Source organism: Ascaphus truei, chromosome 4 (genome assembly GCF_040206685.1).
Source record: "Ascaphus truei isolate aAscTru1 chromosome 4, aAscTru1.hap1, whole genome shotgun sequence".
In the NCBI taxonomy this organism is placed as follows: Eukaryota; Metazoa; Chordata; class Amphibia; order Anura; family Ascaphidae; genus Ascaphus; species Ascaphus truei.
Genome location: NC_134486.1, coordinates 85,552,482 through 85,576,787, shown reverse-complemented (window position 1 = coordinate 85,576,787; position 24,306 = coordinate 85,552,482). Strand labels below are relative to the sequence as shown.

The following is a 24,306-nucleotide window of genomic DNA, read 5'->3' as shown; positions in this document are numbered from 1 at the left end:
GCTTGGTTGGCTTAGTCGACTTAAACTGACATGTTGATTGGTTATTCGAGGGGGAGTGGGGGCGGAGGAGGGCAGGGAGGGGGGTAAAAGGGTGGGTGGGGGGGGAGGGGGTAAAAGGGTGGGTGGTGGGGATGGGGGGACAGAGAGGGAATGGGGGACGGTGGGAGGGGGAGGAAGGGAGAGGGGAATAGGGAGAGGTGCAAAGATGAGTCGCTTGACTTGCCGCCATATGTAGGGGTATTTTCCAGTATTCTAATTGGGTATATTTCAGCGTGCTTGTTTAACAGTTAGTAATCTAGTTGGTGGTAGTAATTATAGACTTTTTTGTTTAAGTGATCGGGGTCAGCTTAGCAATTTGGAGAGAAAGAGGGGGGGGGGGAGAGGTGGAACGCTTGAATAGGTATCACAGTTAGGTTCTTTTCATATGGTTCAATTGAATTTACCTAGAACATCATTAACGGCAGGTTGCTACCTAGTAAGTTTTAGTGTTTGAAAGCCTCCTATCAACAGTAACAATTCAACATGTCAAAAGTTCATAGAGTTTTTAGGTTGATAAGTTTGTTTCTGCTTGGGATGGGGATAGCAAGGGGGGGGGGTGAGGAGAAAAGGGAGAAAGGGTTAGGTGTGAGAGAGGGAGCAAAGGAAGGTCATTGGCATAGGTGCTACATTTAGCATACATATCTAACAGTTCAATCGAATATATACCAGCATAGTTTGTTAGCCGTTTGTTTTGTCGCTGATATTAGTTTAGTTTTTTAGAGAGGGGAGGGGATGGGTGGGAGAGGGCGGGGGTAGGGAGGGAGGGTGGGCACGGGGATGAAGTGGATGTGTGAGGGGGGGAGAAAGTTATTAGGTAGATAACAGTCGTATTTACACCTCAACGGATTAACTAATATACACCCGTCCCTGCCCGCTCCCAGGCGCCCCCCATCAGTTTAGCCTCCTTATAAGCCATACTATAAGCTATACATTTTTAGTGGGGAACTGCAAGGGCAAGCAGGGACAGGGGCAATGCCTGTGACCCTCTATATCGAACTCTCATAGTAGAGCGAGATCTTCTTATTCTAAACATATCTATGAAAACATTTTTGCAAAAACTGATAACACAACTTAACCAAATTTTTTCTTAGGCTGCGGACATGGTAAGCGCTTAGGCGCTGACGCTCGGCAGTGAGCCCCTGCAGTCGCAATGAGAGCGGCTTTAGCAGGGGCTTGGGCACGCTTCCGCAGGCATGCGGAAGCGTGCTGACTTTCACCCGACAGTCGGATTTTAGTTTGAGCGCTGAGTCCGCTCACATGACTCCAAAGCAGACAATTAGGAAGAGGTGAGTGGAGTATGGGGAGAGATGTGGATGGGGGAGAGACTGCCTGGCAGTGGGGTGAGTTGTTGCTCACGGGGTGAGTTGTTGCGGGGGGGGGGAGGGGGAGGAGGGTCCCAAGGGGACAGGGGAGAGACTGGCTGCCAGCGGGGTGAGTGAGTTGATGCTCCGGGGGGTTGATGCCCCGCCTCCCACCCGCCTCGCAAGCGTGCTCACTGCCTCGCCGGCCAGGCAAAAGCTCCTGCTTGTGTTGGCCAGGCACACCGTGAGCGCGCCTCAGCACGAGAGGCAGGAGCATGGACACGGCCTTAGAGTTAACTTTTTTTTTTCCTGATCTTGGTCCTAAAACTCTGTGGGCCCGATCCATTTCTAGATCTCGTTCTTCTAAAGTTGGGTCAATTGTAGAGAAAAGTCTGGTCAGGAATGGGCGAAGATCTTCCACCGAAACCTTCTCTCGAATGTTTCTAATTCTGACATTGTGTCTTCTTTCTCTGTTTTCGTGGTCTTCTTGACCTTCTTTGAGGAATTGGACGTCATGTTTTAGCTGCATTATTTCGTTGTCAGCATCTGCCTCCAATTGCAGGGCTTCGTCAATTTTGGTCTTCAGGTCTGTGGTTCTTTGGGAGAGGGTTGAGATCTCGTCTTTAATCTCTTTAACTGCCTTGTTCAGTTTGGTCTGATACGATGTCTGCATAGATTGTTGCATACTCCTGAACAGGTTGGCAAGATAGGACCTTGTGACCTCCCCATCTTCTCCTTCTTTCTCAAGGTCTTGGTCTGGTGCCGTGCGCATTGCCGGAACAGCGCTGGCGCCCGATTCTTTATTTTCAGCCATTTGTTGGTTTCCCCCAATGAATGTTGTGAACTCCTGTGCCTTAGTTTTTTTTTTAAACTTTATGGACATCTTTGGCGTGAACAGCTGTTTCAGAAATTTTTATGTCCGTTTTCTCAGTTCGGAAACTTGCTCTCTCTTTTTTTTTTTTTAATTGTTTTGTCTTGGAGGGTCCTAACATCTCCCTCATTCGTGGTCCATGTCCGTTGACAACATCGGCAGTCTACCAGTTAGAACATTTAAAACATTCTTAATAATATGTAGTTATTCAGTGTTTCAGTTAACTGCTATGTCTTTTTCCACTATTGATGGGTCTTTAGCTATTCTGCGCATATGATCTAGTGGTGAAGATATAAATTCCCTTGTAACTGCGACACCACAGATGGTATCAGGCTTTTCCTTTTATGTTATAAAGTATGCAATGATTGTATGGCTATTCCCTTAGGTTTAGGCTGGAACATGAGATGGGGGGGGAGGGGTTGGTCTGAGAGGGCTGTCAGACCCTAGTTTTCTTTTTAGTCTGCTACCAATTTTATTGCCAGTTTAGTTTAGGGGGGGGGTTGAGTTTCTTTATTTAAAGCTGCAGTTCAGTCAATATCCTGCATGTGTGTTTTTTATTAATAAATCAGTTCTGTAGTAAGAAAAAATACTTTTAGCATTTTCTGTTTTTAAAAAAACAACTTTGAAAGACCAATTTTCTTGTATTCTATTTTAACAGCCATTTGCTAAGGCCCTGCCCCTTCATGTCCTGTCACAAGCCCTGGCACACCCCTTTGTCAGCCCTGCCCTCCCTCTAGCACATGTCACTTCAGGAATGCTCATGAATATTCATGAGCTTCCACTGACTGACAGAAGCAGATGAAAAACATGCTCCTCTCTGCCTCTAAATTAGGTTATTCTTTCTCCCCTTCCGTCACCCCGACCAAACTTGTTACTCTGTCTGGGCCTTCAGGTGTCGAGTCGTCCGTGGCTCCGCAGCGGGGGCTACAGCCTCTCCTCCGGCAGTGTCTCAGGGGCTTTCCCGGTTAGAACTGTTGCACTGCCTCGACGGCCATCTTTGCTCCCGCATGCTTTGCGCTCATTAAACTTTTCCTCCGCTTGATCGTGTGCAGCTCCCCAGAGCTAGACCGGCACCCGATCACCAGATCGGCGTCTCCTTGTGGGGCCGACGGTACTCAGGGGGTTCCCGCTCAGTTCCTGGGTGATCCCAGTGGTTCGCTCACCTCTCCAGTCTGCGTCCGTTCGGCCGAGCAAGACTATCCGCTGCTACAGCCACCGCATGGAGCCAGCGGCCATTTTGAGCCTCCTGTGTGGTATGGTAAGGTAACTGGGGGTTCGCGCCGTCGTGCAGGCTTTGAGGTCTCTCCCTCCGACAGTGTCCACTCCGCTGCTATTGTGTGGGCTGTCAAGTTTTTATTTGTTGCTTTTTGGCTCTGAATAGCACACTTTAGTGGCTTTTCTAAGCCTTGGTTCGCGGAGCCGTGCAGAGCTCTGCTCTGTGTCCTGGCCACACCCCCCCCCCCCCATTATTGTTAAGTCTAATGCATTAAAGACTCTACTTTTAATATGAGTTCCAGCTTCATGTTGCCCATACCAACCCAGTAATTATGGTAGCCACAGTTGTGGCCACAACCTGCAGTCATGTCTGGCTGCAGGAGCAGCAGAAGGCAGTGACTGCACCCTGCACTCCTCCCTATTTAGATACACAAATGCAGCCATATACAGAGGTGGCATTACACATGTTCTGTGGCACAATAACAAAGCCACACTTTTTAACTAGACACATCGAAGACGCATAAGTATTGTGTACATTATTTGTACTTGCTCCAAGAAAAAAAAGGCTATTATGTGCATGCTATTTAATGCCTCTGAAACACATTGCTCCTGAAAGCTTTGGTGGGCCCTTGTGGCAACAAGAAGATATTAAAGGCAACAATTCGTTCCATATAAATGTAACAATTACACTACATTTATTTAGTATCCCCAAAGCACAGATTTTTTTTCTTTTAGTTGTTCATGGTACTTGATCTCATTGGCAAAGACCAGAACCACAAACCCTGCAAAATAATAAGGAAGGGATTTATTATTTATCAGTTGCTGCATCCCCAGAAGTCAATTGATCTAATTAACAAGAAGAGACCGGTCAAAGCACTGCTTAACCTTGTTAGCGTGACACAGAGGAGACAGTAACCACAAATCAGTAACGATCTCATGAAGTATATTCTGACTGACATAATGAATTGAAGGGGAAAAAGTGCAACCTTTCACAGTGTGGAATACTTCAACTTAATACAAACAATGCATTTTAAAATGTGACAAATCTCAATGGTGGAGGCGAAACATCTTTCGCTTTCGATGCTTGACCTCTCTTGCATGGTGCACTTCCAAGCGACCTGCTCAGGAGAAAGAGGTGACGGCCAACTCGTAGCCTAATTGATTTAAGAACAGTGCCTAGGGAGGCAGTCCAATTAAATTTACAAGATGGCAATTAGCTGTAAGGCCTCTAAATCCCTGCACCGCGAGAACACTGGCCTGTGTAGGGACACAAATGTGCTGGGGATAGGAAGTGGAAAGCCGTTCTTACAATAAAGCTGCTGTGAGTAGTGTCACAAGGGAGAGATAGAGACAGGATAAAAGCTGAGGTAAAGTGCTGGTTGTCTGACAGGTAACAGGTAATTTAGAGGGTTTTATAGACACGTCATCGGAGAGAAAGTTAAATAGACATTTGTTGTAGATTTATTATAGTATAATAAAGTGCACAATGTTTTGGGGGTAACCCCTTGCGGTTTAATAGACACTATGTAAGAGAGCACTAAACAACTGCTTTCATTTGTGGGGGCTGAGGTACTGTTAGAGCGCAAGCAAACTAAGCAATTGCTTCGGTCTATTAGTACGGTAATTCAGGTAGCCCCATGATTATTTGTTGAAGTCCTTTCTCCTCTCTCTCACCCAATCTGATGATTCACATTTTAACATATTGATTAGTCCATACTGTGATCTATGACACGGTACAAAGGGGTTTTGTGTGAGAGTCAAATGTGCCACAATAAGCAAATGGCAAATGGCAAAAATGGCATCACATGCCCAAAAAATGGCACAGCATTCTTGCTTGCATTAAAATATTATTTTATTGAATAAATCAACGTTTCGGCAGACTGTCACACCTTCATCAGCACACACTACTAATAATAATAATAGCATGTTCTTGTATAGCGCTGCTAGTTTATCATAGCGCTTTACAGAGACATTTTGCAGGCACAAGTCCCTGCCCCGTGGAGCTTACAATCTATGTTTTCGGTGCCTGAGGCACAGGGAGATAAAGTGACTTGCCCAAAGTCACAAGGAGCCGACACCGGGAATTGAACCAGGTACTCAGTGCCAGCGAGTGTCTTTACTCACTGAGCCACTGAGCCTCTCCCTCTCTCCATACAAACAAATACTGTATCAAAACAGTGATACTTATAGATGCACTAAACGACAAACCCCCACCCAAAACTTTGCGCCACCCTCCCAGGGTGATGTTCATTTGCACTTCACTTCATACATGACAACCATCCAGTAAGGTACCCATGGTTAACTCTCCCGCTGGATGCATCAGAATGTCAGGTACAATATTGATAGCAAGCGCAATTTTGGCTTTCTTTTTCTTTGATGTGAGGTTATTTTATCTAATCCAGGCCTCTATTTCGCTGTTTTACCTGCTATGGTGGTGGTTCCCTGCTCAATGAAGACTCTCAATGACCATCAATTGTAAGGTTGGCTGATATTGGCACTATGCAGTTTCACAGTAAAATTCACTCACACTTTGCTTACTTACTTATCATCTGTTACCAATTGTTGTATTTTGCATGAATCACAAAAGTGTAGGCACTCATGGGTTTCTGTAATGTAGAAAAATATAAATGTATTCCAAGAGTGGACTGAAACATTGACCTTTTATGTAATACATTTATAATTTTCTACATTACAAGACGCCATAGTGACACTTTTGTTATTCATGCTAGTTACTCATCCTCCCTGGATTTCGTTGGTCATGCACCCGTGCCAACATATACCACAGTACCGCTAGTGCTACTACCAAAGGTCATTACTGCCTGTCTCTTATATATGTGCTTCTCTTTTTTTCAACTTTTGTTTACTTTTTTGCATCTTTGAGTTCTATTACAATTTACCTGCTGTCACGGCTCGTTTAGCTATTTGAGCTCTTTTATAAAGGTGCAGCAATCGTATACAGCAGGGGTGCGCAAACTATCCCTCCTGCATGCTGTAACCCCATGCTCGTGCCCTCCCCTTACCTTGGCTCCGGAGTCAAATGACACAGTGGGTTCATGTCACGTCATGTTGCCATGGTAACGTGATTTCAGGTGACCCCGCAGTGTAATTTGACACCGCGTTGCCATGACAGCGCATCGCTGAAAGCCAAGGTAAGTGAGTTACAGAAGCCTCGCGGAGTCACCCAACATTTAAATTAAATGCTTTGGGGAAGAGCGAAGGGTCTCTCTAACCACCAAGTGCCCCCTTTAAAATCTCCCGCCTCTGCGCACCCCTGGTATACAGCACACTAGACCGATAAGATGACATACACATTACTTGATGTAATCATGCTCATTGTAGAAGCTTGACCTCCACATATAGTTGCTGTAGAGGGGGTGGCATTGTCTGCTGGACTTGGGTAAAGGACGGTCTCCTGTCTCGGCGTTTAGTGCACCAATACTGTACGTATCATATTTGTTTGTCCTGATGAAGGTGTAACAGTACACCGAAATGTTAATTTATTCAATCAAATAATGTTTTCATACAAGTAAGACTGGTGTGCCATTCTCTTGTGGCATGGTATACAGTATTTGGCGGGCACAGTAGCTGCTCTGAGTGAGCAGCTAGTGTCTAGTTTCCCACAAGGTGCGCTTCCGCTCCATGTTTTCTACAAAAACTACATCGCAACACTACGTTAAGCAGAATCTGTGATTCGGCTTGTAAAAGGCCTACATTATACTTTCCAATACTAAAATAATTATAACCATCGTATTTTGCCTTGTATGGATTTATGCTATGGTAAAACCTGCTTCTACACACACTCAACCAAAACAAAGCCTTGGGATTTTTCCTGAAGCGATCACAAGTAATAATTTTAAATGTTTCCATATAATAATGAATGTCCAATTTCGGATATTGTTTGGACATTTATATAGCCACCGAAGCAGAGCACTCATTTCTATTTCATTTTATTTTCGTTTACATGGCTTTCCTTGAATAACCCATCTGAAAAAGAATAAGGAAGACAAACCAGAGAATCGTATAACCATATTTGTTCATGGTCCATGAAGTATATAGTTCACTGGTTATTCTGATGAATGTTTTTGTTTGTAGACACCACACATTTCAGGATAACAGACCACTAATGTCCCTGTAGAATGACCATCTTCCAAGAGGTTTCATTAATGCCTCCTGTTTGTAGTCAAAAGTAAGTTCTAGCGTACAGTATACTGACAGTTTGCATTCTATAACATTTTCAGCATCTTTAAATCCACCCCCCACCTCTTACTACCAAGTATATATATATATATATATATATATATATATATATATATATATATGCAAATACAACTGTATGCTCATCTGCATGTCTTAGGCAGGTCTGCAACCCCGCCTTATATATATATATATATATATATATATATATATATATAATTGCTATTCATTTGTAAGTGCTATAGGAGGCAAGGCACACAATATGGAAAGCGACCGGTTTATTTGCAGAGATGTTTGATCAAGGAAAGGAGAGCTGTAAAAACTACTACATAATTTGGAACCTTCTTTTCCCACCATATTAGGTGGAGAAAACCAAAAGTACAGTAAGTATAGTTACAAAGCTAAATTCAATCGGAATCTGAGCAATCTCCCAGCCTCCTGAGCAATGCCCACAATGTACAGTACAGGCATACCTCGCTTTAAGTACACTCACTTTAAGTACACTCGCGAGTAAGTACATATCGCCCAATAGGCAAACGGCAGCTCACGCATGCGCCTGTCATCACGTCCTGAACAGCAATACCGGCTCCCTGCCTGTACCGAAGCTGTGCGCAAGCGGGGAGACTATAGAGCCTATTACAAATGCGTTATTTACATCAGTTATGCACTTATATAACGGTTGCAGTACAGTGCATGCATCGATAAGTGGGAAAAGGTAGTGCTTCACTTTAAGTATGCCTGTACTACACAGCACTATGGGCCCTATTCAACATTGTGTGAAGCAAGTGAACATGCAATTAACGATGCGTTGGCAAGTGAATGCAGATTACTGTAGATCAATAACGGGGCACTAACCTGTTTATCACTATTCTGAATATGGGCCTAAGAAGGTTAATTAACCATGAGTTAAAGGGATTCCTACTTTACAAATTCTTTCTCCCCCTTAGATGTTGATTTAGGAGAGCACACTGAATTCCTGGGAAGGCCCCTTCATAAAAAAAAAATAGGCTTACTTTGACTTCTTTTTGAGAATTGATAATACTTTCAAATAAAACAGAATGGCTTCCAAGTTACTTTAAGCTTCAGCCATCTTTCAAGACATAATGTAAGACCTCCATGTGTTCAGAGTGTTGACTAAAAAACAGTGAAGTCAACGGTAGCCATTTTGTTCTATAACAGGTTATCCTCGACTTCAAGTGAGTCGATGTACTGTACATTCAATTTCGATAAAGGAAAGCCCTCCCCACTCCCCCCCCCCAAAAAAAAAGTCTGGTAAGGGGCATTTCTCCTTTGATCCTTGCAAGTCTGGAATACACAGAACAGAATGACCGATTAATTCCCGCATCTGGTTTGCTAACTTACCTAGTTTAAACTGGAGTACTCCTAAAGGTCCACCATCAAACCTCAGAAATAGAAGATTATGGATATCAGCACGGTCAGTGCACTGTAGCGAGGTGTGAGGAACAGGCCATTGCATCTCCACCAGGCTGCTGGACACATCAAACTGTTTATTGAACTGCAGAGTAGACTTAGGTGAAACATCTTCTGCCAGAAGCTGGACTCTAAATGGTGACAGCGCCATGTCAAAGATTTGCAGTTCCCCTTGATTGCTGCTAACCACAAGTACAGATCCACTGGGGTGCCATCGTATTAATATGGGTAATAGTTCTGCCTGGGCTAAAAGTGTCACCTTGCGATGAGATTCATAAAGAATTATTGAAGAATCTTCACAACCGAGAACTAGCTTGTCCTCAGCAATGTTCCTGCAGCAGCTGATGACCCTTGACCTCAGAGGAATTTTAGTGACTAACACACACTGGATCTTGTTCCTAACACACTCATAGATGCAGCTGTCAGCCATGGGTTCTTTGTCTGAGTTGATGGAGTGCTCTACTGTATAGACTTGATAAGGCTGATTAATGCTAAAGCCAGCGTCAAGTACATCTCCTTCTGTGCGGATGTAACTCAAAACCTGAAAGAGAACCAGAAAATGCTTTATTCGATATTAGTTTGGTAAATGTTCAATCACTTCATAATTATTTTTCAGTGAAGTGTCACATATGTTTTAATCCAATCGTAACTCAGCAGTCAATGCGAATTTTAGTTACCAGAATCAAAATGAATTGGCAAATGACACTATATAAGTGGCACATAAGGATGATAGGCATACACAAGCACCTTTAAAGAGTGACTGCAAGAGGGACAGTAATAAAATGAAGCCATACTGGCAGAATTTGATATAACAAAATGTATTGTCAACTACAGGTACTAGTCATTCGTTTTGCTAGGCACAATTCATGATAATCAAGACAGGAGCAAGATTGGTATTTGTTATGGCAGCATAAAAATGGCAGTGGAGTTATTGTATCCTGTGCATGCATAAATCAATATAAAATGTTAAGTGAACAGCCCTGCACATATATAGTATACCAGCATTGTGAGGCTATTAACTACTATTAGAAAAAAAAAGTTGCTTCAAGATTTGTATTTAACCATTGCACATATATATTGCATTATTAGAAGAAGATCTACAATTAAACAGAAATTAAGAAAAGTCTCTGACTGATGTTAACTATAGAGGCAGACCTATTTATTTCTAAACATACAAAATATCTTAGAAGTCAAATAGGCAGCCAAGCATGTGAGTGATCATTCAAGGTTTTATTGGGACTTTTCAAGGACCGTCACTGTTTACCTCTACGGCTATCTATCTTTTGTTCTAAACACCAGCACGGATTCAGTGACTTTCCACTTGTACAGTTGGTTGTTGGAAATGTGACAAGGTGAAAAAGTTTTGAATCTTTCACAAGTTAATATTTATGCAATACCAGCATTTCTCTCCCTCAATCTCTCCATTTCCCTTCATCTCTCTTCTGTATCTCTTTGCTGGCCTTTAGTTTTGAATCTTTCTGATGCTATCAACCCTCCTCCAGTCTCCCTCTCACTGGCCCTTATTCTGTATAACGCAGATGACCTGCTATCGCATGAAAAGCCCCATTAAAGGCAATGGGGCTTTTCATGCAATAGCAGGTCATCTGCACTATCACATCTTACAGAATAAGGGCCTTGTTTCTTATCCTGTAGCTCTCATATGCTGAGCAAAACCTCTGTTCCTGTGCTCCACCTATGCAGATACTTAAGTAAAGAAGGGGGTATTTATCGAGAAGACACAATTTGCCCCATGCGCAGTACAAAAATAATAATAATTTTAAGTCAATCTGCACCAATGTGAAACATGTTCTTTGATTTTCTTAAATCTGAATATGCTCTTTTGAGCAAAGAGGTTAATACCACCTCAAACCTGGTAGTAACTTCTCATGCTGTATTTACTTGGTTCAGCTAAATAAAGACAACTTGAGACATTAATAAAACTTTTTAAGCGACATTTATTGAATGTGTGTGAAGGATGATGAGATTGATAATTGCAATTTTTGTGCATTACGGATCCTGGCACACATCCAGCCTGCACCAAGATATACTACCAACTTATATCCCAGAACCAGAGACGCTATGGCACAGACTCCAAAGTGACTGTTTTTAAGTAATAACGGCAACATCTCTCAGATGCAAACGTTGACATGTCCCATTATAAACCCGCGTAAAGCATCTCTTCCCTTAAATGCTCAAAAAAACCATTCCTGAAATCCCTCACTGACACAAGAGGGACAACGATGCTGCATAATAAAGGATGTATGTCTAAAAGATATATACTGTATGCTAATACATGTAAATATGGGAGGAGACCTCGTAGTAACACGCACTGAAAGAGCCCATTCCAAACCCAGTGCTACCCCCGGTAATGGTAAGCCAGTCACTTGTAACCTTTGCCTCAGGTAACAGAACGTAGAATGTATGTTTATCAGACAGTCACTCTGTTTATATGTATAGCACGGTGTAAACTTAGCGTTATATACACATGCACTGATAAATATTGTAAGATGTCACCTAAGTGCATGTGATCCCTTCAATTCAAAACTGGGGTGTTGTAACTGAACCTTACTTTGATTCGGATAAATGACGTGGTCTCTTGTGAACAAAGTTTGGCACCTCGTGAACTGAATGGGGTAAAACATACTTTCTGATCCTGCAATTTTTAGTGGTGTTGTCTTTTGGTGTGAGCAGGAAATTAGAAGAAAAAAACGTGTTACATCTCTCAGAATAGAGGTAGGATAATATAGATATTTGCAACACTGGCTATTTGAACAGTTTCTGAAATCACAAAGGGCTTGATTTGGAAAAAGTGATTGAATCATTTTTTATTCTTATTACATCTTCCTTGGGATTGTGCCACAGGATAAACCTCACGTTCGAAGAACTACATAGTGCTTTTCAACAATACAACTGTAACACGCACATTAGTCTTTTTTGATGTAGTAAGACACTAGAAGGGAATGTTCTTCCAACCAGTATTGTAAAGAAAATAAATCATACAGGAGTTCAAAGCTTCAGGACTCTAAATATACTGGCTCTAATCCAATGTGTTTAAAAGAATGCACATCGTAAAACATACTTCCTTACCAACCTAATTGCACCTTTCATTGTATTCTAACACAGGAACGTATTTAAAGCAGGAATCGATGCAGTGTTTATTTAAACATTTTTATTAGAATAACACAATTCAAATTCAGGGGTTCAAATAAGGTAAACAATAATAATAATTGTGTGTGTGTGTGTGTATGTATGTATATATATATATATACACGCACACACACATTATTAATGTATTATATATATATATATATATATATATATATATATATATATATATACACACATACATACACACACACACACACACACTGTGGTTGTGTGTGAGTGTATGTCTTTTTTTGTGATGGTACATGCCAGTGTAAGGTACCGGCACCTTTTTCTCTTACCTTCTCCTCCTGCTTCTCATCTCTGGCATCCTCTCCTTGTGAAGGCGAGTCAACGTCACATTGCCATGACAACGCAACGTAAAGACAATGCGATGGAGATGAGGAGCAATGGAAGGTAAGAGACCGCGTACCGGCACCTATATATATGTATTCATAGTTTGTCTGTACATGATTTTTGAAGGATGGTTGCTTCGAATTAATTTAGGAGAACCACTGAGGTGAAACATTGTAGAAACATTATATTTTGAAAGCGTCACTTGCTACTGTAATGCAGTTACAAGCACACCACAAGGTCAAATAATAAATAGGAAGACATTTAAAAAATAATTTAAAAAGGAGGCGTGGTTTAGTAATTTATGTGTTTGTCTTGAATGCACAATAATCCTAACCACTCACAGTACACAGGTGGTTTAAACTGCAGAACCTCTCAAAATGTCCTCTAACTCTGGAACTATGGGCAAGATTCACTAACCTTCGATCCAGTGTCTTGACAAAGTGAGCTTGGCAAAGAGCAAAGTCATATCAAATAGTATTGATTTTTATTTCTAAAGTGGTTAGAGAGATCTTGAGCCATAAAGGCAGTACTGGGAACTGGTATGGGTGGAGGAATGAGGGAGTGAAAGTAGTTTTTTTTTTCCCTAGAAAGGGCAGCATTATAAGCAGAGAATTCATTTGTAGTGTACAAAATCTGCTATATTTCAGCCCTGTGATAGCATCTCTGGAGGTATCATGTTATTTTATTTGTGTGACATGGTTGAGGTTTGATGGGACGGTAGCAGCGAACTGGTCAAGGGTAGAGAAGAGATGTGGGAGGGGGAGGGGAGTAAAGAGAGGAGATGAGTGGCAGCTTGGGCATTAACGTTATTCTATTAGGAATATTAAAGTCCTCTAGAATGAGAGTGGGGGAGTCAGGAGAGAGAAAGGGTGTAAGTCACACAGCTAAATTATCCAGGAACTGGATGATAGGTCCAGTAGGTGGTAGATGACTGCAAGAAAGGCAGGGAAGAAAATATGGATAGTGTGTACTTCAAATGCGGAGAATGGGAGGGGAATACAAGAGGGTGTCATTTAGAAAGTGTATCGAGGAGAGAATCATGGAGATAAGCATCTTTCAAAACCACAATGTCAGAATATCTTGTGGATGAATGGATATTATCACCCTTCTGACAGATTCCATCTTGAAATAATGGACTTTTACAAAGTGTTCAGAAATGTGAGATCCAAAACTGGCCTGAATGAGCCTCCCACCTTTGGCCTCTGGTATAAGGAAGAGATTTTAATATATCCCTGATCTTTTCTGCGCTGGAGGAACGCTGGATTAAACCCCTGCTTTTAAAAGGGTATTTAATGGATTCCTCAAGAAAGGGCGTTTGTACAGTAGGATGTGAAGGAAGCTATGGACAATGATATAAACTCCATAGGAGCCGGGCAGGGAGGGTTTACAAAAGAAAAGCCCATTTGTGTTGGGATAGTCCCACACCCTCCAGAAGAAGGTAATTCTGTCTCCTACTGGAATCTGATCCAAGGAGTCGACCTCATAATTTTAATGCTACAAATCTCTGAGGTCCTGTGTTGGGAATGAACCTTTGTGGCTTACTGCCTGTGACGGGAGCTTTGTGACAGGCTATAAATAATACACCACCAAAAATATAACTGGGTTGAACTGGACGAGGCTTAGATATGATAAAATATAATTTATTCCTTGAAAAAGGTGAACACACGAGATATACAAATAACAGCCAAAATATAGCACTTACTTAAAGGTTAGGACAAGTAAGCCATCAGGATACAGGATGGGCCATTTCTTCCATAATTCCGGTTCAGATGTTGGCATCACAGCAGTACATGAAGATCATGCAGACCATACATGAAGACATTTGAGTAAGGGCTGACACTGGGTTAAATACCATTTCAAACCCATCTCTTAACCCTAGATGCCGAGGTAGCTAGAAAAAATCTCTTTGAAGCAGATTTTGGTTTCCATTGTAAGTGTGAAGTATCACACTTAAAAACACTCAGTTCCTTGGTTCCTGCCCGCAGTATAAACAATTAGGGCAGTTACCTTTTGATCACTGGCCTATGCTAATTCTTGCAGGATGCTCTCCCTGCCCTATTAGCATAGCAGATGGGGGGTCTGCATTTTCAGAGCAGATCCAAATTCCCATATACACTGTAAATAACTTCATAACTTCAGTTCAGTGATACTTACTGGCACGCGAGACATATTAATACATTCCGTCACGCGAGACATATTAATACATTCCGTCACGCATGACGCTCCCAATGAGACTTTATTACCGTGTAGTACTAAAATTAAGAGAGATATTAATATCTGGCTCTTAGTACCAGCGAGACATCATGTGTCTGTAATCCTTATGTGCGAATCAGTCCCACGAATACACATATGTAGCTTTTAGCACGTTCAGCCGAGGACATCTCATAATATTCTTATATTTAATAAGGTCACTTATTCTGTAGCCCCACTCCTAAATCAGGGGCGTTTGGCCAGTATACCAAATGGGGTGTCTGGCAGGATACTATGGTTTGTAAGTGTGAGTTATAACACTCACAAACCACTCCAGCTTCCTGCAAACAGGTAGAATGGCTGAGCCTTTGATCAGGGGTCTGCTTCCTAAACATTTGGTCGCATTCCTTAGTAGGCAGGCATCTTTGAGGGTAACTTAAGCAAAGGGCTAAAATCACTATTCAACTATTAACCCTTGCCCTCCCGGATGGCTCCCAGTGTTTGTGTGGTGCAGTCACTGGAACAGAAACAATACATTTTTACAGGGGAATAAACAGTTGGATGGCTGAAGCAAGGCAAAACCACATTACTGGACCCCAGTCCAGTTAACCCCTTGCTTCCCAGGTGAGAGTAGAGGGTGGCCAAATGGGGTGTAACCCCTTTAATCCCGGGCCAAATCCCCTCTCTCTTGACACTGCCCTTGGACTTATTGGATGCCACAAGAAACGTTATGGCCTGGTTTGTAAGATTTCATATGACGATATGACTGTCTTTGGGACTGATCAGAAAAAGTGCCTCTATACTTCTTTCTTGAGTCCTAGAAGGCAGTTTATTATTGTCACATATACGTGTGCATTCGTGCATGTGAAAGAGGTTAAGAGCGACCAGCTCTCCAGTTGTCCCACTCACCTCCTTGCAGGGCATCAAAAATGAACACCCGCACCCCAAATAAGTCAAACTACACCACAATTACATTGCTACCACCAGGATTAATTTAAGGGCTTACACCTCAGGAGTCTTCGGCCCCCTTATACTAGAAAATAGAACATTTTTATTAAATTAAAACATTTTTGTTTTAAATGTGTCAGAAAATGAGGTAATAGGTTCTATTAGAGCTAAAATACATTATCTAGTCAATTTTAGATTTAATATTACAAAAGCCATACAGTGCTTATTACAGAAAAAAAAAAGAATTACAAAACCTACAGTATGTGGACAATTTACAAAATAAAAAGGAATAAAACATAAAACCTAATACATTAGTATTACTGTATACAATATTAGGCCATGTAGTAGGATATATGAAATCCCTGTGTTATTGGGTATAACACACCTCTGGGTGCATTCTGCTTTAGGGACCAGCCTTTTAAACCCCCAGCCTCCCATCTGTGACAAAGACCAGTTGCCTGAACCGGCCTCTGTAGTTGTGTCTTATCTCCCATCTATCACTCTTTCTGCCCTGTGACATTTTTATGTCTGGCTTCTCTGATAAAGGGGGATTGTTCAATTTCAATTTAATCTGAGCGTACAAAATACCCCATAACGCTCTCCCTGTAACCACCAGATTATGATACCCATATGCTTGTATTCAGAGAAGTCTGACGAATACATAAATATCACTGGTGACAGTAACTTTTAACACTGAGAGGGAAACTAATTATCAACACCGATAGCTTCTTACATTTTATATCATTACCATCGTGTACTTTGCCCTTTTCAGATTTTTACCAGATATTATTATGGGTTGTACCAGACGTCAATTTTCTTACATATTATTAATCTGTAATGATGGTGAATACAGTGTCACCTCTGGGTCTGCTGGGAATGTCTCAGGAATTGAAGTTGGCCCCAGCAGATAGAATAACACCAGGTGGGGTACCTATAAACTGTTACTTGTCAGTATAATGTATGCATGGCTTTCCTTAATGGTTGTATTGCCACCCAAGTCATGGACCCATGATATTCCATAATAAACCCACAAGAAACAGAAAAGATAGGTCTCTTAAAAAGAAGGTTAATCCCTTGGTTGCTGTACTGCTCACAAAATTTTAACCCCTGCATGACTTTATCATGACACCTCCCCCTTTTAAAAGATGCACAAGGAGAGTGGGCTTTACAGGCCTATCTCATTGTCCACCTGCGTGGAGCACTCCCACTGGTGTGATAGATCATCTGCATTACTATGCGCCTTACCCTCCGTGTGCTGAACAGTGAAATCATACAGCTGGAGGGCTAAGCTCTACCGCATTTCCCATTGTCTCCAGCCACCCTGTTTAACTCAGAGGGTTGTGGTACGTGATCACATTAAAGTTACATCCATACAGGTAGAGCTGCAGCTTCTGAAAGACACTTTCTCCACAAGACATCTCCCTAGACAACAGTTTCTTGCTCAGGTACACAATGGGGTGCTCTTACCCCTAATTATCTACCAGACTAAGGACTGCTGCCATGCCATTGTTGGATGCGTCAGTCCATACTACACACCTACACCTAGTGAAGTCAGAGTCCTGTAACACACGGGAGTCAGCCTGGGAGGCTTTCAAGGCTGTAAAGGGCTCTTCACAGTCAGAAGTCTACATTACTACTTGGTGCAGTTTCTTCTTTATCAGGTCTGTCAGAGCTTTGGCCAGGGTACTATAGTGACGGACAAACATTCTGTAGTACCCAGCCGTCCCTAAAAAATACATCACCTGCTTTTTGGGTGGGTCAATGGGTGGGTCAAGCAGTAATAGCATCCACATTGCTCTGCTCAGGATGGATGATCCCAACCCCCACCCAGTGCCCAAGTACTGCACCTCATACATGCCCATTTAGCACTTCCCTGGTTTAATGGTCAGTCCTGGTTTAATTGTCAGTCCTGCTGGTTTTATTTGGTCCAGTGCCGTTGTCATCAGGTGCTCCTCCCAGGTATTGCTAAATAATGCAAAATCATCTGGGTAGGCTACAACACTACCCTCTATGTATTCTAAAAAAAGGATTCACTAACCAGATGGGGGGAAGAAGTGCCTTCCCATAGCGTATGTTTTGCAATTGGAAGACGCCCCAGGAAATATAGTTTAAAAAAATCATGGTAGCTCAAAATCTTAAATAACCACCATTAAGGATTGTTTGCCCTCTGAATCTTTAACGATATCTAAGGGAACCCCGCAGTGCAATGGAACACAGCATAAAAACGTACTTTTGCCATCGGTTCAACATGTACCTAGGGTAATAATAATATAATTCTCCCTTTCTTCTCTATACTCTTTGATATGCAGACCATAGAAGCAGAAATGTCCTGCTAAACTAAATTTCCTGTCTGGAACCGAAAAATAACTTAAAGTACAACAAAGGTGCGTGCCAATCTCTTTATGGTTCACAATGTCACAAGTTCCAAATGTAGTAGAGGGTATGCCATTTTTGGTTTCCCAATGCAGGCATTTCAAATAATAGGTGTAGAGTCTGATTCATGGGGACAGGGGGAGAAGGGGGCTTATTCATTAAACTGTGATAGTGCTGATTGGGGCATTCAAGTAACTGGGAGTTTTCGTACAATCGACTATATCGCAGTTTAATTAAAAATAAATTACTTTTCTTATTTGACTGTGGCACCCAAGGGCACACTCTGGTAACCAAATGACTCTTCTGATTTTCGTTCTATTCGTTATTTTTATTTGCTTTTGCTCGCAATGAGAGAAGTCTGGAGTTCTAGAGACTGGAGGCAGAAGGTTTTGTTTGCCCTTGTTTTAGCAATCTATGGCACAAAAAAAATGCTAATTGTGTGAAAAACATATAATTAATTATAATGAACTCAACACTCTTGAAATAAATTTACATGACGTTAATGACTACTTAAAATTGTTTATTCTTAAGGGGGGAAAGGATGTTCAAATCGGTAAAATGCAGAGATATTTTAAAGATTTGCAAATAACAATTTGGCAAATATTTACACATAGCTTGGCTACGCTATACCTACTCACGAGAAGCATTGAGATAATAGCTGATCGGGAAGCTTTTGAAATGCTTATTTACCCGAGATAGTTGTCCCAATATTCTTCTAGTGTTAGGACCCTTATACACAAAATTAGCACTACTCCCCAAATATCTATGAGAGCATTTTCCTGTCCATTATTTATGAGGGGGGTTGGAAGCATGTTATCCGTTTATCCAATATTTACAGCCTATTGCTATCATACAAGTGCTGCACACTGCAGCACCGATTAAACAAACTACCAAAGCCTTTATTATTTACTAAATGATGTCTATTTTTAGAACATTGTATGGCAGTGATGGCAAATCTTTCGAACAATGTGCTCCTAAATGTAAGCTTACTTGTTTCCTAGTGTAATTGTGCCCCTGCATTATTTCTGCTGTGCTCTTGGCTACATATATAGTATGATAAAGCACAATGCATTGAGAATGCAGTCTCCGCATTGAAGTGGTACAGTATAAGCACTCTCACTTCCCTCACTCACCAGTACTCAGTCCATGCACTCCCTACCACTTAAACGCTCACCATCTCTAGGAGGAAAGAGGAGGGTAGTGAGAAGTTCGGACGGCAGGTATGCTGGCTCACATGCTGTCATGTGCCAGAATTAGCACGCATGCCACAGGTTCACCATTGCTGTCCTACGGCCATAAGGCCTATTTAACAGAATGGGCCAAAAAGGTGCCTTAGGGCTAATCACTCTTTAGTAAATATAACCCTATGTGCATAGAAAACTGCCAATAACTACTGTGGGTAATGGGTACGGCTGTGTTATACCAATGTGGTGCAGATTTGATATACTGTAAGTTGCAGTGAAACCTTTGCTTCTTTGTGAGTTCGCAAATGCATTTACAGAAGAAACGCTGTAACATTACTAGCAATCACAATAAGTATTACAATGTATCATGTATATTTTACCTTTTTAAATATACATTTTGTCTAATTTTGCAAAGCCATGAAGCGTTCAGCTTGTTCTACTTTTTTCCAAACGAGTAACTGCCTGGTAATCTGCATCACATACAGTATAGGGGCCATAGAGTCTTACCTCAAGCCTGTTATGATTGCAGTTCAACAGAACTAAGTTGGCTCGGTCTTTTTCCCCTGAGATTGGAGACCAAGGCCAGACATCATCAACAGGTACTGGCCACCAGCAAATGGCAACATCTTGTATGCCATTAATTGCAAGATGGCGGTTTAGGTGTCTGCCCTTTGGCCCAGGCATATCAATATAGGAAATCTGTTGGGAAAATGAAAGAAAAAAAGTGCATCAATATCACACTGATCTAAAATCGAATTATGTCAATTTAGTGGTTTAACTTTACAGTCTTTCTTAGCCAGTACAAAATATATTTTTGTTTCTATTTACTAAAGAATATCGATGTATTATTGGAAGTCTTGATTCTTGAAATTGGCCATTATTGTGACTTTTCTAATAAATGCATTAGTAGGTCAGCTTTGATAATTGCAACTGTGGAACATTCTTCCCGTAGTTATCTATATGTCGTTAAGTGGTACAGTACATGTCCAAAGCTGTATATACTGATATTCTAACATTTGGGGGAATATGTATCAAAAGTTGTAAATGGGCATACACCGATGCTAAGGGGGTTATTTATTAAATTGTGATAGTGTCCCTCCGAATCCCCTGATATATACCCCTCTAATATCGAAAATTGATGCTTACATTTACAGGATTTGTTTGGTGATACTTCTGTCGACATTGTTGTGCCTTCCCAGATTGAAAGAGGCAATGCTATGTTATCAATACTTAACAGTTTCAGTCATTGGCATGCTTCAGTTAAATCCCCTGCAGCAGACTTAAACAGTCTACAATTATAAGATTACAGAAATTAAACTAGACTATTCTATGAAAATACTATTAAACTACATAATAAAAAATAAAAAAAAAGAATAGACAAAATAGGTAAAATAAGCAGAATTAGTGTCACTATAAAAGTCGTGTAAGAATTAAAGTTTGTGTGCAGTATGGCAACCAAGAGGTTAACCCCATTTACTAAAACATAACTTTTTATTGTTTTATTCTGGCAATGAGGGTCTGTGTTATAAAAAAAAAGCTATGGGTCCATGGCTTCAGTGGCAATCGAACAGTTAAGGCAATGCATTTTTTCTTGTTCAGGAACTATACCTAGCTGTTTCTATTGAAATGGCAGTGAGGGTTGACAGGTACCGAAAACTGTTCTTGTTATCTGGATAGTCCAGGTTCAAAGCTGCTCCTGTGCAGTACATTTCCTTAAGTTCTGGGCCAAGAGTGACTGAAGAGACACACTATTCAATGCCATTATAGATTAACACTAAGATCATTCATGTTCTGTACAATTGTGAGTGATGTCATATGTAAATTGGAGAACTGCGCAAGCACCCACTCATACGAATAAGTGACAGAATACTGTTTTGACAAATATCAGGAGTCATTTCATTCTTGAGGTTGCAAGGGTGGCTGTCCCAGGCTGTACCTATGTGTTCATCAGATTCCTCTCAGTGCAAGGATGTGAGTACCATGAACCTGTTAACTACTGGGAGGGTATTATTAAGTATTTGATACTCCCTGATTAAATTGGAAATTAAATAATTAACTTCTCAAAGTGATCAAGTTGTGAAAGTGTATCTGGCCAGAGAAAGCGACAACCGGTTGAAAGGACGCGCCCACCCGGGCCTGTCAGAGCATCTGTCATCTTTCTCACATCAAAGACTTGTGGGGTATAATAATTGGTGCTTAAGCCTGACAAAGGGAGACTTTACTCCTTTTTATTTTAGAAACTGTCTGGTCCTATATACTGAATGCAATTTTGTAATCCTTTTCATACAAAAAGCACTGCAAGGATTTCTAATAATAAGTGTCAAATGTGATAAGTACGATCTTTGAGCTAAAATCTGCGTGAAGAAGGGGCCACTTTGGTCCTGAAAGCTTGCACTCTTTTTAACCACGAGTTCGTTATTAAAGTATCACTTTTACCTTACATTTCTTTGTCTTTTCTATGGGGTAACACGGTACCAGCCTCTATTTGTCTTCGAGCTCTAATTGAGGGGTGCGCAAATTTTTTTCCCCCTGCATGCTCTCCTCACCTGCTTTGCGCCACCCCCCCCCCCCGGATTGGCTACGGTGTCAAATGACACCACGTGACCCACACGACGTCATCTGATGTCGTGTTACCATGGTGACGCGCCGCCAAAGACAAGGGAGGAGAAAGCTACAGAGGCCTCGTACGGTCCTCCGGCATTTAATTTAAATGCCTTGGGGAGAGCGTGGGAACTCTGTAACCGCCGCCCCCCCCCCCTGAAAATCTCGCGCCCCCCAGTTTGCGCACCCCTGGTCTAATTGAACCTATTACTTTTTGTAGAGATTGCCCTAATTTTTTGGCACATTTTGCTAAACTGGGTTCTATATATACGCCAAATTGGGTTTTGCTTAATTTGTAGATGTTATTTTAAGCTGTTAAAAGGAACTCCCGTAGTTGCGATGTAATTTGACAGTTTTCGGGGTGTGAGTGCTCATTTATAATGTCCTGGGGAGAGGCGAGTATTGCTACGGGGTATACACACACACACACACACACACACACTCTCTGACTGGATGAAAAGATTTGAGGCAATGAGAAGACGAGAAAGTCATGCAAGTTGAGTCTTATGCACGGTGAAATGATGAAATACTAAGGCATTCTCTTGATGCATGACTACTTCAGCCAGCACCCATAAGTGTTCTCTTTGGCTCATTCAAAATAATTGGCTGAGATATAGCCATCCTCTTCAACTTGCATGTAGTTAAGTTACAACAAGAATTTGTCTGATGTTTCATATTAGGACCTGATATAGGATTCCCAACAAAAAATGTAAGACTTGGCCACAAACTTCAAATGACAAATGTAGAAGTTATTGACTTTTATGCAAACAGGGATCACATCTGTATAGAAGACTAATGTAGCCTCAAAAGCTTATGCGCACATTTGGATAAAATCCAAATCAATAACATTATTAAAAAAGGACTACTAGATTGCTGCACTACCAAAACGGGAGAGGTGCGTTTTGTTTGCCAACAACTAACCTCTTCATCGTGTATAAAACACATGCAGAGATCTCCCGGAGAAACAAGCCTTGGCACACACGCCGGGATTCACTAAGTGCCGATGCTGGGTATCGTACTGCGATCCTGTGTTACTGTAACTGCCATGGACTTCAATGGAAGTTCACATCAGATTGAGGTGGAATACCCTGCATCAGCGCTTGGTTAATAGCCCCCATTGTGTTGAACTACCCTTCTTTCTGCCGAAGAGACCATTGTAGTATTCATATTTTAGAACATTGCTATCTCCCTCAGTTACAAATTGATCAATTCCCTAAGGCAGGGATGCTCAACTCCAGTCCTCAAGCCCCCCCCCTCCTCCCAATAGGTCAGGTTTTGCAGATATCCCAGCTTCAGCACAGGTGGTTCAATCAGAGCCTTTGATTGAGCCACCTGTGCTGAAGCAGGGAGTGATTGAGCCATCTGTCCTAAGGTGCCCCACAAAATGTACCATACAAATTTGCATTATTTTCAGTTTCTTCTCGTAACTGCATACTCAATTTCTGCAATTCTTTATTAGTTCGCTATTTTGTTGAAACTACTGTATTTATTTCATATAAAGGACACGACACAATGAAGTGACCAAAATAAAGAAAAAGACTCAAGTAAAATATTTAAATATTTAAAAAAAATGTCTCTCTTTGTATTTTCCTAGCAAACGTTTTATAATTCAGCTGTAATCACTGCAGCTCTGGCGTTGCTTAAGCCTTTTTCCCCCTCAAGTACTGCAGATATGAGGTAATAACTAGCCAGCCTCAAAAGTGGTAAAATGTTGCATGTCCAGAGTCATACATTATTGTGCTTTTCATAGTTGGGTTTTGGGACCTACATTTTCACAACAGGGTACAAAATTCTGCGGTGGCTGCAAACCCCATGCAGGCCCAAACAGTCAGAAGGTACCTAAAATGTACCTTGGACCATCAGAAAAACCAACATATCACGATGGTTGCAGGTGGTAAACAAGCATGCAGTAGAGGAAAAAAGTGAACCACAGACCCCGTTTCCAAGCTACGAAATGGCAAGAAAAAAAGGGAACAATTAAAATAAAATTTTATATAACAAAGGTGTTATAAAGACAGATGCAGCCCCAACATATGTCTCCAAATGGGACTTCACTTCCAGTGCGATAGTCTTCAGCAGAATACAACTCGTCTTTTTTTTTTTTTTTTATGGTCTCTGTGTTGTACATCTGCATAGATGCACACACACACACCAGCGTGCTCCTGTCTCGGGGAGGGATGAGGATTAACTTAAAAAGGAATTTACTTCAACGACTCCAATCAATACTAAAATGTAGAGTCATGGTTGCCTGACAGCGACGACCTACATGAAGGATTTGAATCTGCTTGTTTTTAATGCCAAGCACAAAAACTGAGGCTAGAGCAAAACTACAGTGCTGTTCCAAACATTAAAAAAATAAATAATATGTTATACTATTTAAAAACGAAGCATTTCCTTTGCTCCCATGCCTTCTGAAATTAAAGACGCCAGACACAAATATCCACTTTGTAGCAGAATA

At 41.4% G+C, this 24,306-nt stretch overlaps 1 protein-coding gene across 4 annotated transcripts in view; it reads right to left on the bottom strand.

Annotated features, from left to right (window-relative positions):
* The window catches only part of WDPCP (WD repeat containing planar cell polarity effector), a 361,726-nt gene that overhangs the window by 167,373 nt on the left and 170,047 nt on the right, over positions 1–24,306 (bottom strand). For all 4 annotated transcript variants that reach the window (XM_075596138.1, XM_075596140.1, XM_075596139.1 and 1 more), the window contains 2 exons: positions 19,755–19,946; positions 8,983–9,592 (listed from right to left, as the gene is read on the bottom strand). In XM_075596138.1, the coding sequence (XP_075452253.1) occupies positions 8,983–9,592; positions 19,755–19,946 (802 nt within the window). The remainder of the gene's footprint in view (positions 1–8,982; positions 9,593–19,754; positions 19,947–24,306) is intronic.